The sequence below is a fragment of the Nyctereutes procyonoides genome, unplaced genomic scaffold (genome assembly GCF_905146905.1).
Source record: "Nyctereutes procyonoides isolate TBG_1078 unplaced genomic scaffold, NYPRO_anot_genome, whole genome shotgun sequence".
In the NCBI taxonomy this organism is placed as follows: Eukaryota; Metazoa; Chordata; class Mammalia; order Carnivora; family Canidae; genus Nyctereutes; species Nyctereutes procyonoides.
This window is the reverse complement of record NW_026575125.1, coordinates 1258523-1276517: the sequence shown is the minus strand read 5'-3', so window position 1 is coordinate 1276517 and position 17995 is coordinate 1258523. Positions and strand designations below refer to the sequence as shown.

General features: G+C 48.6%; 1 protein-coding gene across 2 annotated transcripts in view; it reads left to right on the top strand.

Annotated features, from left to right (window-relative positions):
- The window catches only part of DHRSX (dehydrogenase/reductase X-linked), a 145205-nt gene that overhangs the window by 14499 nt on the left and 112711 nt on the right, over positions 1 to 17995 (top strand). Inside the window, exons 1-3 of one of the 2 annotated variants that reach the window (XM_055337755.1) lie at positions 5088 to 5298; positions 5790 to 5878; positions 13608 to 13715. In XM_055337755.1, the coding sequence (XP_055193730.1) occupies positions 13700 to 13715 (16 nt within the window). In that variant the 5' untranslated portion in view covers positions 5088 to 5298; positions 5790 to 5878; positions 13608 to 13699. Of the gene's footprint in view, positions 1 to 5087; positions 5299 to 5789; positions 5879 to 13607; positions 13716 to 17995 lie in introns of those variants that run through there. The other variant, XM_055337754.1, reaches the window with a different exon arrangement.

The following is a 17995-nucleotide window of genomic DNA, read 5'->3' as shown; positions in this document are numbered from 1 at the left end:
GTCATGCCAGAAGGACCCATGTGATTCCTATGGTGCAGCCTCCCCAGGTCATGGGAAACCTTGGAGGACTGGACCTTTTTGTATTTCTGTCCCAGGGGAGTTGGGTAGAGCATCATCCTGCACTCGGTGTCCAGTCCCCTGCCTCCTCGGCTGACATGGCTCCCACCCCTTCAGACACTTGGCCAGGGAGATAGGACATTTTTCACAGGGTCAGGTCACCAGACTGTGAAGTCAGCTGCCAGCGGGGGACGCTAAGGCAGGGCCCTGTTGGCGACGGGCAGCATGGCTGTTGGCCCGCCTTGGGACCACACAGCCTGGGCAGGGGTTCTCCAGCGGGACACACATGGGGAGTTCCAGGCAGGGCAAAGACACCCGGGTACAGGCATCTGAGCCAGCAACAGGCTGCCTGGCGGGTGTCTGGCACGAAGGACAACCCCGTTGGAGGGGCCAGTGCTGCTCTGAGAATCAGGAGCTCCAATGTCCAAGGGCAGGAGATGGTGAACGCGTGGGCTCCAGCAGCGACGGCGCATTCTCCCCCTTCTTCCTTGTTTTTGGGTGCTTTTCAGACCATCAACTGATCCAGCAGGGCCCACCCACACTGCAGGAGCCCCTGGGCTTTACTCAGTGCCCCGAATTGGGTGCTCATCTCGTCCAGGAACACTCCCGCAGACAGACACACCCAGGAGGTAGGTGTAACCAGCCCTCTAGGCTGCCCTCCACCCAGTCGGCTTGACACGGGTGATGATCCCTCACATGAACTGGCGGCTCCCACGAGTGACTGGAGTGAAGACGCTGGGCCAGGTCTTGACTGTCACATCCCCAGGAACCACACCGCTTTCCCAGGGTGCTCATGGTTTGTTCTCCAGCCCACGGGAGGGGTGGAGCTCATAACCACTTGCACAAGGGTGCTCCTCGGAAATCCCAACAATACGCCTGTAAAACGCCCTGTGTGTTTTCCACATGGGGTGTTTCTGGGACCGCCGGGGCTCCTCCCCAGACAGCTATGTCCTTGGGTGTTGGCTCTTCCTGAACACCACATCTGGCATCTTCTTTTCTTTATTATTATTGTTTAATTAATTTTATTTTTTTTTAAAGAACAACTTTAGGTGCACCCTATAACAAAAGTACCCAGCATGCAAATAAATGTGTCCAGCAACATTGTGGGGGAACACACAGAAATTTCCCATGTACCCCTGTGACCACACACATGCACAGCCTCCCCCGTGTCCATCCCAGCCCCACAAATGGTTGATTTTCTATAATTCATGAACCCACACCAACCCCATCATCCTCATACAGATGCATTCTTTAATTTATGTTAGCGCTTATTCTAGGGAGTTGTGCGTTCTGTGAGTTTGCACGTTGTCAGTGACACGTGTGCAGTTATAGCGTCATGTAGAGTCTCATCCATTCATCCCCCCATTTATCCATCTTTCCTTCCATCCATCCATCCAATCATCTATCCATCCATCCATCCATCCATCATATCCATCCATTCACCCACCTGTCCACCCATCCATTCATCCGTTCATCCATGTGTCTGTCCATCCGTCCGTCCATCCATCCATCCATCCATCCATCCATCCATCCATCCATCCATCCATGTTTTTACCATCTATCCATTGATCCACTGATTCATTTATCCACCCATCCATCCATGCATCCACCATCTATCCATCCATCCATCCATGCATCCATCATCCATCCATCCATCCATCCATCCATCCATCCATCCATCCCCTCATCCACTCACACGTCCATGTATCCATCCATCTTTCACTTCTCAGTATGTGTTTCTGGTAGCTTCCTGGCTTCTCACAGCTCAATAGCTCATTTCTATTTGGCACTGAGTAATATTCCCCGGCCCAGATGGACCGCACTTGATGCATCCATCCACCTGCTAAAGGTCACCTTAGTCGCTTTCATAATCTTTTCAAGGAAGGCAGACTCTGCCCTAATCCCTTTGGGGTCGGAACATGGACAAGGCAGTTTTCCGACCATATTGTCTGGGGCCCGCCGGGTCTCTGAGATGCATCCCTGGTCACCTGACCACAGGGAGCCCCCATTTCAAGCCCGGGGCCCAGAGCAGCTTCCCTGCGTCCAGATGGGCATTTGGAGGAAGCACATAGCTTGTAGGACCGCATGGTGCACATGAGATTCCGCCAAGAACCTGGGAATGCGGAGGGCTGGCCCAGGACGGAAGGAAGTCCAGCCGTGCGCCCCACCCTCCCCATCTCGTCATGTCACCCCACGTCTGTGATGCACGAGGGGCGGTGTGGTCCATCCTCGGTTGCTCGGAGCTGCCATCTGCAGGGTGACGTGTGCCCCTCCCGTACGTGTCGGTCTGCCGGCAGTGGTCACGGGTGTTAGTGGCGGCAGCGCTGCGGGTTGGCAGGCTCATGACTACACAAGGGGAGCTTGTTGGGGTGAATAGGGCCCGGCGGCCAGCTCCTGTACGTCCTGCCCTTCTGCCCCCGAGGGCACCGCGGCACCTTCTCCTGGCATCTGTGCCAGCTTACCACATTGTGCAGACACGCTGGGCTGAACTGGGCGCCCGGGCCTCCAGTCACAAGGACGAGCCACTGTGCAGACGATGGCACCGTGTTGGCGCCTCCTCCATGCTTCTCTTTGGCCCAGCTGGCCGCCCTCTGCCCGGGTCCCTGCCACCTCTGTCGCTGACCTCGGGCCTCACGTCACCTCCACATTCAACGAGGAGGTCCTGCCTTTCCAGGGAACCTGCCACGTGCAGGGCGTTAGGCACCATGGCCCTGTCTGTCTTGCTTCCCTCCAAGCGCGTTTTTGGGGTGGCCGCTCTCTCCGGTCCTCCTCTTGGGCGTGCTTGATGCAGTGGCCTCACTCAGGAAGGCCCTCGCTCACCAAGCAGACTCCACGCTTTGAGGTGGTTGGTGTCGGCCCCTTCGTTGAGCGGCACAATGTGTATTTTGTGACGGTTAATTTTACGTGTCCCCTACGCTGGGCTGTGCATGCAGACCTGTGGTCCAGCGCTCGTTTGGATGTCGTAGGGAGGTATTTGTACACGAGGCAGACATTACAACCAGTAGCCTTTGAGTCAAGCAGGTGACTGTAGAGTGGGTGGGCCTTGTCCGATCAGTCGACAGCTTCGTGAGAAAACAGACTGCCCTCCCCTTTGCTGGTGGAGGTGATTTTTTTTTCTTTTCTGATGTTGCTTTGACGCTTTGATTTATCTCCTCATAACCCGAATTCCTTTCCAACATCATCCTACATCACGTAGTAATTGCTGTCTTATCTTTTCCCCTTGGATCCTTTCTCTGTGGTTTATTGGAATCCAAGGCTACGGGGGCGGAAAATACTTGGGTTTGTCTGGATGGTTCTTTTCTTGATGGTGACATTATAAACACCCTCCCTCCCTCCCTCCCTCCCTCCCTCCCTCCCTTCCTTCCTTCCTTCCTTCTTTTTTTCTTTCCCTCCTTCCCTCTTTCTTTCTTTTTTCTTTTCTTTTCTTTTTCCTTCCTTCCTTCCTTCCTTCTCTTTCTTTTTTTCTTTCCCTCCTTCCCTCTTTCTTTCTTTTTTCTTTTCTCTTTTCTTTTCTTTCTTCTTCCTTCCTTCCTTCCTTCCTTCCTTCCTTCCTTCCTTCCTTCCTTCTCTTTCTTTTTTCTTTCCCTCCTTCCCTCTTTCTTTTTTCTTTTCTCTTTTCTTTTCTTTCTTTTTCCTCCCTTCCTTCCTTCCTTCCTTCCTTCCTTCCTTCCTTCCTTTCTTTCTTCCTTTTTTCTTTCTTTCTTCTTTCTTTTCCTCCCTCCCTCTTTCTTTTTCCTTCCTTCCTTCCTTCCTTCCTGCCCTCCTTCCTTCCTCTCTTTCTTTCTTTTTTTCTTTCCCTCCTTCCCTCTTTCTTTTCTTTTTTCTTTTCTCTTTTCTTTTTCTTTTTCTCTTTCTTTCTTTCTTTCTTTCTTTCTTTCTTTCTTTCTTTTCTTCCTTTTTTCTTTCTTTCTTCTTTCTTTTCCTCCCTCCCTCTTTCTTTCTTTTCTCTTCCTTCTTCCCTTCCTTCCTTCCTTCCTTCCCATTCATTTAGTTGAGGGAGAGGGAGACTGAGGGAAGTCTTCAAGCAGACCCTGCTGACTGCAGAGCCTCATGCAATGCTTGATCCCATGGCCCTGAGATCCTGACCTGAGCTTCTAGTTCATTCCTTTTCTAGCAATGCGTATGACCCTATTATGGGATATGCCCACCCCCTAGTGTTACTGGGCTTAGTTTGCATGACATCCTGCACGTCAAATGGCAGAGCTGCTTGCGTAGAATTTCGGAAAGGTCACGGGCATGTTTTCAACATGGTGGTTGCTTTGTTTTCCCTCCACTGAGATTTTCTTAGAAATGGAATCGTGTCCTACGGGGTCTTGGGGACCCTGACTTCTGTCCCTGAGCATCGTGTGTTTGTGGTCTGTGCACATGGTAGCAGGTGTCCGAGCTCCGTTCCTTTTCATGGCTGAGTAATAGTCCATCCGCGGATCCGTTGGTCCACTTGGGTTGTTTCCATGGCTACTGTGAATAACGCTGTTCTGAGCCCTGCCGCACACACACGTACATGCTTCCGCCTCTCCTGGGTAGATGGGTACCGAGGAGCGGGACCGCCGGACCGTGTGGTTTCTCCTTCACGTTCCAGGATGCCCGTGGCATTTTAGGTTCCCACCAGCCACGTGCGACAATCCGCATTTCCCTCCATCCTTGGCAACTAGTGGGCGCGAAGCGAGATCCCACTACCGTTTTGGTTTGCGTGTCCCGTTTTGGTTTGCGGACGGTGCAGGGCATCCTTTCAGGTGCTTGCGTCACAGAGCGCCATTCTCATGTCCCAGCGGGGAATAGGAACGCATTATTTGATGGCCAAGGACGGAATGCACCGGAGACCGAGACGGCCTGGCAGCCACATGGAGCAGCAGTGTGTGCACAGCCCTCAGCATTTGCGGAAAGGACTGAGACGTGCATTTACCAGCAGCTCCGACGTGAGCCGTAAAACACACGGGCGTTTCCAACACAACTGGGCAGAAGCCAAGATGGCAGAGACTTCCCTGTTGTTAAATTTGCCTTTTTTTTTTCTTTTTTAAAGCGGATCATATGACGTGGCTCGAGATTATTAGACTTCTTACGTCCGTCCTTGCAAATCCCCATAGTTCACGTGCAATTGCAAAGAAGAATATAGAGAAATCTCACGGACACTTTACCTGCTTGAGGATGACATCTTGCCAAACTGTAGTGCGCGACCCCAATGCATGTGTCAGCGGGCGTGCGAGGCATCGCTCTTCTACCCACACGTCGCCGTTTTCTCAGGTACCCACCCGTGCGTTGCCGGGGTTCGCGGCCTGGGATCTCCTTGCACGTACAGGGTGGTGCCTTCCTCATCACGGTCAAGACGCAAAGCGTGTTTCCCACCTCGGGCTTCCCACCTGCATGCATCCTTCACCCCCAGCAAACCGCTCGTCTGTTCTGCGCTTCCACGGCGCCGTCGCTTCAGGAGTGCCACAGAAACGGCCTCGCACGCCATGCAACCCTTTTCAAATTGCTTTTTTTTTTTTCTCCCCCCCTCGGTCTCTAAACTGGGCATAATTTCCTGGAGGGTCCTCCCCAGACGTCACTAGGACACTAAGGCTTTCTTTTGGAAGAGCACCTGTAACAACTCTTGTACGCGACGACATTCCCACTGAAGACCTGTGTCTTCTCAGCGAGGCTGGCAGCTCCTGGGCGAAAAAGACACAGCCTTGGTGCACACATCTCCGTGCAACCCTGCACTTTTATTTTTTTATTTTTATTTTTTTTTGCAGGACCAGGTGTTCCAGGGGAGGAAGAGCCGGCATTTGTCATTGATCGGCACCAATAACTCGCTTCCCTTTGCTCGTGTTTAATTCTAGACGTGAGTTTCTTTTTAATTTATTTTATTTTTATTTTTTATCATTATTATTTTTTTGAGTTTCAACACTGCTTTAGGCGTGAATGTTTAGCTCAGTATCTGGGACCCCTCGTTCCTTTCCTTTGTCTCTTCTCGGTGGGGAGGAGACGACATGCTCTCCTGTTGCTTCACGAGGACCCCGTCCATCATGGACGAACAAAGCATCCTTTATCCTGCACCTGGCAGCCCCTCGTGTGCCTTCTTTTTTTTTTTTAATTTTTTTATTTATTTATGATAGTCACAGAGAGAGAGAGAGAGAGGCAGAGACACAGGCAGAGGGAGAAGCAGGCTCCATGCACCGGGAGCCCGACATGGGATTCGATCCCGGGTCTCCAGGATCGCGCCCTGGGCCAAAGGCAGGCGCCAAACCGCTGCACCACCCAGGGATCCCTCCCTCGTGTGCCTTCTGATATTACCCGACGCACTTTCAATTCTGTAGAATTAAACCTTTTTTTTTTTTTTTTTTTTACATGCTCAGTGTGACCTGACGTTTCCCTGCACAAATTCTGTGAGCTCCCTAGAAAAGGCATTGTCACTGAGCGGTCACCCACTAAGAAATAGCCGCCACCGCATTCCCGTCGGTTTCTATCATTGGATGTTTAAATATTTCAAAAGTTTAAATATTTCAATCGTTTAAACAATATTTTAAACATTTCAGGTATCTGAATATTTAAGTAAAATAATATTTCAAACATTTCAAATATTTGAATATTCAAGTTAAAATTTTAAGCATTTCAAATATCTGAATATTTAACAATATTTTAAACAAGTATCTGAATTATTTAAATAATATTAAAATATTTCAGGTATCTGAATATATGATAATTTAAAGAATATTTTAAACACTTCAAGTATCTGAATATGTGAATTACTTAAAGAATATTTTAAATATTTCAAGTATGTGAATACATTAATTACTCAAACAATATTTTAAACATTTCAGATATCTGAATATTTTTATAAAATAATATCTTAGACATTTCAAGTATTTGAATATTCAAGTTAATATTTTAAACATTTCAAATATTTGAATATTCAAGTTAAACAATATTTTAAACATTTCAAGTATCTGAATATTTAACTTCAGATTTTAAACACTTCAAGTACCTGAATATGTAAATTACTTAGAGTATTTTAAATATTTCAAGTATCTGAATAAATTAATTACTGAAACAATATCTTAAATATTTCGGATATCTGAATATTTACATAAAACAATATCTTAAACATTTCAGATATTTGCATATTTAAGTTAAATAATATTTTAAACATTTCAAATATTTGAATATTCAAGTTAAACAATATTTTAAACATTTCAAGTATCTGAATAATTAAATTACTTAAAGAATTTTTAAATATTTCAAGTATCTGGATATGTAAGTTATTTAAACAATATTCAAATATTTCAATCATCTGACTATGTGAATCATTCAAACAATATTTTAAACACTTCAGGTACCTGAATATGCAAATCATTTAAACAATATTTTAAATATTTCAAATATTTGAAAATGTAAATGATTCAAGTAATCGTTGAATCTTTCAAATATTTGAATATTTAAATTGTTCAAATATTTGAAAATTTAAATTACTTAAATAACCATTGAATCTTTCAAATATTTGAATATTTAAATCCCTCAAATGGTTGGATATTTAGATTAAATTTTGAATATTTGAATATATAAAGTATTCAATAATTTGCATGCATAAATTACCTAAATACTATTTTTAAACATTTCAAATCTTTAAATGTTTGAGCCCTGTCTTACTTCCTGTGCTGTGGTCCGCGAGCTGTCATTTTATTGCTTCCCTAGATGTTGGCCCTCCCGGAGGCATGAGGTCAACCCTGGACATTTCAGTTCTTAAAAAAGCATAATGACCCACGAGGGCTCTAAACATAGTCCGGGCTCTGGACGGGAGCTCTTTCTCAGGACGGCCTGCACACTTCATGCCTTTGCGAAGCAAATAGGCTTCGGAGGTGCTGGTTGCTTTTCTTGTGCTTTGAGTTGTGCGGTGGCCCCCAGAACAAATCAGGGGTGCGCCGTTGGACGTGAGGCTGCCGAGCGAGGCAGTTTGGGGATGAAAGCAGCAGACGTGAACGTTGTCCCCGAGCGGCCTCATGGTGCGTGTGTGGCAGCTGCTGACCTGGTGCCGGCTGGTTGGTGGAGGTCAGGTTACAGCCAGCATGTCCCGAGCGCTCCCTCCTACCCGTTGTTGGTGAGCTGGCCTGTGGGACTTGGTGGCGGAACCAAGATAAAGGAAGGACGCGGGCGTGCAGAACAGAGGGTGGCGTGCAAGGGGATGCACGGTGATCCCCGGTTTGCAGCCGGGTTTGGGAGGCGGGGGGGGGGAGCATAGAAGGTGTCTGGGCTGAAAATGAGCTGCGTCCGGGAGATAAAATGAGTGGGGAGAGTGGCCGGCTCACCTGTGCTCCTAGGGAGCCCCTCTAGTCAGGCTGGCGTGCCCTTACACAGATGTGTGCGTGCATGTGCACCAATTTCTGGGGTTTGAATTGTGCCTCCCTCCCCCTCAAAAAAGATATGTTGAAGCCTTGGCCCTGGTACTTGTGAAGGGGGCCTTACTGGGAAATAGGTGCTCTGCAGATGGTCGAGATAATGTGAGGTCATGAGGGTGGGCCCTGATCCCATAGGACTGGGGTCCTAATAAGAAGAGGGGCGAGGGCACGAATATGCACAGAGGGACGACCACGTGAGGACACGGGGAGAGCATGGAGTCTGCTCACCAAGGAGAGAGGCCTCACGAGGAACCAGCCTCAGCTTGTCCATCCATCCATCCGTCTACCAACCAGTCATCTATCTATGCATCCATCGATTCTGTTTATCGAGCTCTCCATCTATCTATCCGTCCATCATATCTGTATCTACCTCTCTCTCGAGCTCTCTATTTCTCTATCTAATCTATCCATCCATCCGTCATATCTGTCAATCTATCCATCCTATCAATCAATCAATCAATCAATCAATCATCTGTGTATGTTTGTATGTATCTACCCATCTATCTCCTTGGGTTGTGGCCTCCATGGCTTACTTGTTCAGTGCATGTGGCAAATTCTGGGATGCGGACACAGCAGGTGCACACCCCAGCTTTGAGGGGGGCGGGACCCCCGGCGGGTCAGCCCCTCTTCCTCCCCTGCGACGGCCTTGCCTGATGCAGCCTGGGGGCCGACCTCTGTGGGACACACGTCAGGCGTGCATTTCAGCACACGTGTGTGCAAACTATACTTCAGTATCTGTACGTCGAAGCCGCTGGGTGCAGGCTGAGCAATCAAGAGCAAAGCGTTTACATTTGCATCCCCGTTATGGGGTGTCCACGGGGCTCTGCAGCGCCGTCTGCTTCTAAAAAATAAATCCTATGTGCGAACCAGTCGGGATTTGGAAGGAATTGAAAGCAGCTCCTGTAGAGCACCGGTCCCGGAGGAGGTGGGATGCGCGTTGCAGAACACGAAGTTGACTGTGTTGATCGGGAAAGCATGGCGGGCGCACGGATGGGGGACACATTTGTGTTTGCAGGAGGTGGGCACGTAGCAGGTCCGCGGGGATGGGGTCTGCTTTGCACACAGGGTTGAGCCCCGACACCTCGATGGGGAGGGAGCCCCGCAGGCGGTAGCTGTGGCGCTATCTTTCCTGCCCGTCGGGCCACGCGGCCCCCGATCTGGTTTCCAAATGCTTCCTGGGCTTCCGTCCTCTTGCACCTGCTGTGCATCCTCCCTTGCACCTGAAGGATGTTCACACGCCTCGCCCGCTGCACGCCGCTCAGGTCGTCACCTCCTGCCTCCGCTCTGGCTGCTGCAACTTCTCTCCATCGTGCACGCCTGTCCTCGGCCCCCTCCAGAGCAGCAGCTCCTGCGTGCTTGCTCGCGAGCCCTCGCAGGCCTGCCCCGGAACCGGCCCGGATGCAACCGCCAATGGCAGTGCGTTGGACCGTGCGGCAGCGGGGCCCCGGACGGCGGGGGCTGGCGTGCATGCTCGCCTGCTCCACGGACCCGGTGTTGGACAATGTGCATTGCAGGGGTCACCACAGGGCAATGAAAGACACGGTCACCCTCCTTCCTGGGGCTCGCACACGCCTCTCCAGCCCTGCAGATGTCCCCCGGGCAGCTCGGAGGCAACACCAGCTGGCTCCCTGACCCCGACGTGTGTGCGAGGTCGGGTTTGTGCAGGACCCGAGGCCCCGGTTGCACTGCCCCACGCCCCTGCCTGACGAATGTCCCCCAAAAGCACATGTCTAGGACCATTGATGCGTGAGTGTTGTTTCCAGCTGCTCGCAGAGGCACGTGTGTCTGTCCACGAGCCTCTATTCTCTTTCGCGCTGTGGCAATCCACCGGGACATTCAAAGCGAGTCCTGGGCTTGTGTCAGGGCAGCTCTGCTGGTGGCCTCGACTACGCAGCTCCAGGCTGCCGAGCAGAACCCGTGGGGGTGTCCCACTGTGGGGAGCTCATGTCTCTCCAGGACCAAGAAACGCTGATTCTTTATGGTAATTTTAAAGCTCTGCGGGAATGTTCCCAGGGCCACCGGCGCCACACGAACCTCTACGTTTTGGGGCGGTCCCTGCATTCTCCAGGGGCTCCGTCTGCCTGTGCACACGGGATGGACCCGTCTCCCACCTGCCGCGTGCCTTCCTTTGCCCTAATTCTGTGTCCTCACGTGCAGCTCACCCTCCGTCCGCCCCACGCGCAGATCGTACTTCAGGTTGGCAAACGATGGTGTGCATGCCTCCCAGAGGTCCCCATCATTTTGGTGTTTGGGGGCCAGTCCTGGTCTTCCCGTCTTCAACATATGAATTTTAGGAGAGGGACCCCCACATTCACATCATAGCATATTTCATTTGGTATTTCGGAATAGGGGGTGGCCTTCCATCTCTGCTCCATCCATCAGTGGATGGGTTAGTTCATTACGTTAGTCAGTGAGCATTCATGGAACACCGGCCTTGCACCTGCCAGCAGGCCAGGCGGTGAGACACAGGGTACCCGTGAGAAGCTGTGTGCGCCCCGGCGACATTGGCCAAGGAGGCAGGCCAGCCAAAGCGTGCAGGTCCAGCAGGTTGTTCTTCTCACGTAGGGCAGGTGAAAGCTGTCTTGATGGTATCATGAGCACAAAGGAGCACCCCAGGGCCTGTATGTCTGAGACAAAGTCTCGACTGGGAATGGCCTCCATGTTGCATGGATTCTTCCCAACTGTGGAGGGGCCTCCTGCATGGGTGCAGATGCCAGACACAGGAGCCCACACGATCACGTAGTGCTTGCATGATGTCCCACAGAACCATGAGCTCTTTCAGGGCAATATTCCCCAATACCATCATGGTTTACCTTGGGCTTGTGAACGCACGAGTGTGGAGCATCCCTGTGACCTTGAGAAGCCCCGTATGGTCACCTTCCCCACATGACAGATGTGTTCCCACCCCATCGTGACTGCAGGTGGGATGTCTCACCTGCGCTTAGGCCACTCAAGGCTGCTGACTGTTCCCTGAGTGACTGTGGACACCAAGGATGGGCTAGGACACCCCACGGTGTGGATGTGTTGTAGGCTGTTCATCCATGGCCCTACATGCAGGGACGTGGCTGTAGTGAGAAGCGTGGGCTCCGCGATGGCAGCCCACCTTGCATATCCAGGGCACACTCCTGCAAGTGGTTTTGTGGCATCAACAGATAAATGTGTTTCAAATTGCACTAGATAGTGACGCCTGCGTGGCTCAGCGGTTGAGCGTCTGCCTTTGGCTCAGGGTGTGATCCCGGGTCCGCGGATCAAGTCCCACATCAGGCTCCCTGCATGGAGCTTGCTTCTCCCTCTGCCCGTGTCTCTGCCTCTCTCTGTGTCTCTCATGAATAAATAAATAAAATCTTTAAAAAAATTGCACTAGATATTACCCGAGGACACCCCCCCCCACACACCCACATGGACTTTTCTTTGCATTCCCACGCACAGTATACATGAGTGTCTGCTTGCCAGCACCGTGCCAGAGAAGTGTAGCATCAAAGTGCACTTTTGCCAGTCAGATGGCATCTCGGTGAGTTTTCGTGAACGTGTCTCTTATTGGGTAAAAACTCACACGTCTTTGTAAGGACCATTTCATTTCGTATGTTTTCATATACAGACTTATGTTTGCCCTTTTTCTTTATAGAGTGTTTTTTTTTCTTGATTTGTAAGAACTCTTTACATATCAGGAAAATAGCCATTTGCATGTGATAAGAGTTGCGATTTTTATTTATTTATTTTTTGAGTTGCGATTTTTAAATGACATCACTTATTTCTAGCTTTGCTTTTGGTGTGTTTTTTTTTTTTCCATTTTCATAGTGAAATTTGTCTGCTTATTCTTCTCAGCTTTGACCTGTAGTTATGAAGGCGTTTCATATTCTGAGGTTAAAGATAAACGTATTCATGTTTTTCTTCCCCCCCCTGCTACGTTCATTGTGTAACTTCTTCCCCTTGGTTAACTTTGATGGGTACTATATGAGGTATGGATCTAATTTTGCCTTTTTCCCCAAATGTTTATTTATGTGTCTCAACACTGTTGATTGAAAAGTTCATCTTTGGGGCACCTGGGTGGCTCAGTTGGTTAACCGTCCGACTCTTGGTTCTGGCTCAGGTTGTGATGTGAAGGTCATGAGATCGAGCCCACGTTGGTTTCTGCCCTCAGCATGGAGTCTGCTTGACAGTCTGTCTCCCTGTCTGTCTGCCCCCCCCGCCCCGCTTGTGCTCTCTCGCTCGCTCTCTCTCTCAAATAAAGACATAAATCTTAAGAATAAAATTAAGTAGGGGATCCCTGGGTGGTGCAGTGGTTTGGTGCCTGCCTTTGGCCCAGGGCGTGATCCTGGAGACCCAGGATCAAATCCTACGTCGGGCTCCCGTGCACGGAGCCTGCTTCTCCCTCTGCCTGTGTCTCTGCCTCTCTCTCTCTCTCTCTCTGTGTGACTATCATAAAATAAAATAGTAAAATAAAATAAAATATAAAATAAAATATAAAATAAAATAAATAAAATTAAGTAAAATTTTTCATCTTTGTCACCTTTATCAAATGCTCAGTCTCCCGGGGCTGGCCAGTTCCTAGAGATACGAAGCGCTTCACCCGGGAGCACGCCTCTCAAATGCCAACCAGCCAGTTCAGAGCCCTCGCCCCACCAGGTCCGGGACCACACACTTGGCCACTGTCCACCCAAATCACTGCAACGCCAGGGACGCACAAGTAGGGACGGGCCCCCGTGACCCAGAATCTACTGAAATTATTCACACCAGGTCACCCTAAACCTGCTGAGCCTGCTTACCCATTTCTTCCCACAGTAAACCCTCTTGTCCACGTCTGCCTGTCCGTCAGTCCACGAGGACTCGAACCACAGTTACCGACTCTCAACTCCCGTTTTCCGTTGTGTGTTCTCACGTGAAGAATTCTTCCAAATGTGTACTCTGCTTTTAAAACTCTGATTTAGAGTGGTTTGGTGCCTGCCTTTGGCCCAGGGCGCGATCCTGCAGTCCCGGGATCGAGTCCCACGTCGGCCTCCCGGCATGGAGCCTGCTTCTCCCTCCTCCTGTGTCTCTGCCTCTCTGCCTCTCTCTCTATGTCTGTCATGAATAAATAAATAAATAAATAAATAAATAAATAAATAAATAAATAAATAAATAAATCTTTAAAAAAATAAAAAAAAATAAAACTCCGATTTATTTCTTCTTCTTCTATAGTTCTGGCCCCACAACCGGAACGTGTTGCTATAGTGACCGGAGGCACGGATGGAATCGGCTATTCCACTGCGAAGCATCTGGCGAGACTGGGCATGCATGTGATCCTAGGTGATAATCCGTATTTTTGGTTAATGGAAAATACCCAGTTATATCCGTGTGCAAACAGCGATTTGCTTAGGGGTAAAACAGATCTGGGAAACACCTTATAAGGACTCCAGCCCTACTGCGTGACAACCCACCTTAATGACCTCATTTTACCATAATCACCTTTTTAGAGACCCCCTTCCAAATGAGGTCACGTTGTGAGGACCTAGAGATCTGGGCTTCAACATATGAATTTGCAGAAGATGCACCATAGCCCACTGTAGACTCTGAGCACGTGTCAACGTATTGGCTTCCTCGGCAGCTGTATCCTATTGACACTACATGTTCCGTTCTTCTGTTTGAAACTCTGTCTGGTCCTTATCCTGGCATCAAACTCTTCTTTGAAACCAAAGGGATTTTCTTTGCCCGGGAAAACAGCTCAAATCAACCCATTCTACTTTTGTTAGTTTTCTGGTGCATTGGGGGTAGAATTTTTAATCAGCTAGCAAAAATGATACGGTGCACATCACCTTTGGGAAAAAAAAACACACATAATACAATTCATGCTAACTATGTCCCCTATTGACATCATTTGCATTCAATTAATATCTTTCATGCTGTCCGTTTTTACAGAAATCATATTGTATGTCTGGTTTTAAGGTGTTACGGATTGCTTTCACTTCAGAGTTTCTAAATAATGTTGCATGTGGTGCTTATTCATTAATGATTTATTTATTCCTTTCTCTCTTTTTTTCCTTCAACTTTTGCCTGCCATCATTTATTGAAGGATAATTTCAGTTAAGAAGTGATCGTTGGGGCTGGGTATTTAGACATGAATGTGTTCTACTCTTTCATGTCTCTTGATGAGCGCGGTACACAGCCAGGTTTCCCCTTTCCTGGTGCTTGGGCCCCTTTGGTGTCTACTGATGCCTAAACACACAAACCAAAATCCATAATATTGTAAACCAAATGGGGCAGCCCGGGTGTCTCAGAGGTTTAGCACCACCTTTGGCCCAGGGCGTGATCCCGGGGTCACGGGATCGAGTCCCATGTCGGGCTCCCTTCATGGAGCCTGCTTCTCCCTCTTCCTGTGTCTCTGCCCGCCCCCCTCTCTGTGTGTCTCTCATGAATAAATAAATGAAATCTTTAAAAAACATACTGTAAACCAAATGGTATTGAGATGCAGGTAGAGAAATAGATAAGAACACAAACCTGCCATGAAATCACAGACTTTATATCTTTATACGACAAATAACAGGACCTACTGGTGGGCTCAGTAGCTCCTACTGATTGGAAGCTGTGATGATCCTAAACTTTATTTTGAGACTGCTTCAACACCTGAACTAAGGTCTGCAAACATCTCTGGTTTGTGTCGGTGGCCAAGTCACAGACCCCGCCCATACTTCTGAGTGTTGTCCACAGTCCATTGGGGGTCGGCCACCATGATGGTATTGGTTGTTGGTGTTGAAACTCACAGACCCCCAGAATTCCATGGTGGGAGGCTTTCTGGGGGGGGGGCCTCTTAACCCAGATGAGGAGCCCCCAGGTCTAGCCATCGTGGCCTTGTGTTGTCCTCGGAGGTATGCTCAGCTGGTCCTTCAGTCTCACAATCAAATGGGCTCATACTTCTAACTTTGAGCTTTTTTTTTTTTTTCACTTTTGCAAAACATGACTCCACAATTTAAAAATGTTGTATCACATGACCCTTGCCCTATGTCATTTTTCTGAAAAAGCACAGTTTCTTACAGTGATTCCTCCCTGATGGACCCATTTAGGCATTTTTCTCTCACGAGCCATGGGGGTCTGTAGAATGGTGCACATTCAAGCACATTCAAGCTTTGGGAGGGGTTGATTACTTCCTGGTCGACCTCACTGTTCTTTTTCCTCACCAGTATTTTTTTCTTCAGGAATGTGTCCTAGTTCCATTGTCTGAATCGATGTGGAAATGATAAAATGGTTTTTGACAAGTCCTTGCGAGGACAGTCTTTACCAATGTCCGTATCTACCCCCCTAGATGAACAGGAGCTGTTGGCAGGTGCGGGGGTCCTGCAGGACAGGAGACCCATCTGAGTGTGCACTTCCAGAGCTCCCCTTCAACTGTAGCATCCCCATGATATGTTTATTTCTCCCTGGGACCTGAGCACATCATGGAGACAAGGTGTGTGAGTGAAGGGTCTCAGGTCTCTGGGAGACAACTGCCATGTCTTGGGTTTCTGCCACCATCTGGGATGACTTGATCAAAGTGATGTCAGAAGGAGCAGTAGGTCCCCTCCGAGGGCCTGCTGGATCAGAGCTAGTGGCAGAAGTAACCTGGTGGAGCAGGATCCTGACAGGTGAGGGCTGGCATCCCCCCCCATAACTTCTCTAGTGCACTTGTCTTCATCTTCTTTATTCTTTGTGAAACTAGGCAATGCTGCAATGCAAAGAAAGAAAATGGTTCCATTTCTGTGCTTTTTGCTTCAGTGTGGTGATTTAGTCTAGATGGGTTAGGTCATGATGAGGTCTAATTGGGTAGCTCATGAGGCGGTCTAGTTGAGTGGGTCATGAGGAGGTCTAGTTGGGTTAGGTCATGAGGAGGTCTCTAGTGGATTAGGTGATAATGAGGTCTAGTTGCGTGGGTGATGATGAGGTCTAGTTGGGTTGGTTCATGAGGAGGTTTAGTTGAGTTAGGGGATGATGAGGTCTAGTTGGGTTAAGTCATGAGGAGGTCTAGTGGATTAGGTGATAATGAGGTCTAGTTGAGTGGGTGATGATGAGGTCTAGTTGGGTTAGGTCATGAGGAGGTCTAGTTGGGTTAGGTCATGAGGAGGTCTCTAGTGGATTAGGTGATAATGAGATCTAGTTGAGTGGGTGATGATGAGATCTAGTGGATTAGGTGATGATGAGGTCTAGTTGAGTGGGTGATGGTGAGGTCCAGTGGGTTAGGTGATGATGGGATCTAGTTGAGCAGGTGATGATGGGATCCAGTTGGGTTAGGTGATGTTGAGGTCTAGTAGGTTAGGTGATGATGAAGTTTAGTTGGGTTAGGTCATGAGGAAGTCAGGTTGGGGTTAGGTCATGCTGAGGTCTAGTTGAGCAAGGAGCGAGCAGGTACTGCAGACACAGTGCAGTGAAAGCATGTGAGGAAGCACATAGCACCCATGCATCTGAGGACTGGAGCCCCAGCTCTCTTGTTACCTCCTCATTTAGGTGATGTTTCCTGAGCACCAGAAACAGTCTTGCGAGCACCAAATTTCTCCTTTTCTTGAGTTAAACAGAGTAAGCACCACCTGTGCTCCTCACCCTCCTGCATCTTCTTTCCCACCCCCACCGAGCTTCTGATGTCTGCATGGGTCACAGTTTGACCCCTCTCAGGCAGTCCAATCAAGCATGAATCTTCCTTCCTCCCTGAGTCCTTCAGGGCATAATTGCGTATGCTCTGAGAGGGACAATTTTTCACTTTGTGTGACAGTTTGCTAGAAGGCCACTTAACGAAATATTATCACTGGACACTTTAATATAAATTTCACATTAAATACAAACTAAGATGTGTATATTCAGTTTCAAATTTTCCAATCCCGAGTCCATTAATGTTTAAAGAATACTCCATTACTTGCTAGAGAATTGGGAAGGGAACCTGGATCCAACCCAAGCACATTAATAGTGCTATAAATACATTAATTATTAAATTTCTCATCTGCTCACGGTGTCTTCGTTCTTATAGTCGCAAAATACTGTTTTGGTGGAGGATCTTTCTTTGTAATTCTTCATGAACAGCCATCGAAGGTTGAGACCAGGGGCTAGTAAATTTTCTTCTGGTGTGGACCAGATAATAACTATTTGCCTGGGTGTGTCTCTCAATGATCAACTCTGCCCTGATAGTGGGAAAGCATCATTGTCAATATTTAAAGCTACAGTCATGGCCATTGTTCAATTTTTTTTTTTTTTTTTTTACATCAGGCAGATCCTGAGATTAGGCACTAGCTTCCTAGTTTGCTGGCTCTGGTTTGGGTTCAACATCTTTAAAACTTTGCCCCCCACAGAAAGCATGAGCCCAAGGCAGATCCACTGTGCTTGTGCCCACCTTCCATCCTGGTCAAGTGCTGTCTCTTATGCAATATTTGCTCAGTAAATGTAGGGAAAACTCTAGTGATTGCATAGGGTCAAGGTTCCATATCCAGCTCTGGGGAGCCAGCTGATAAAGATGACCTTTGCCAAAAAGAAGTGCCTGTGTCCATATCTCTAATACAATGCCTTAGGGAGAGTAGTGAGCTGCCCGTTAGGGGGAGCGGTCACCATGACCAGTTTCCTCTGCTGGTTTGATG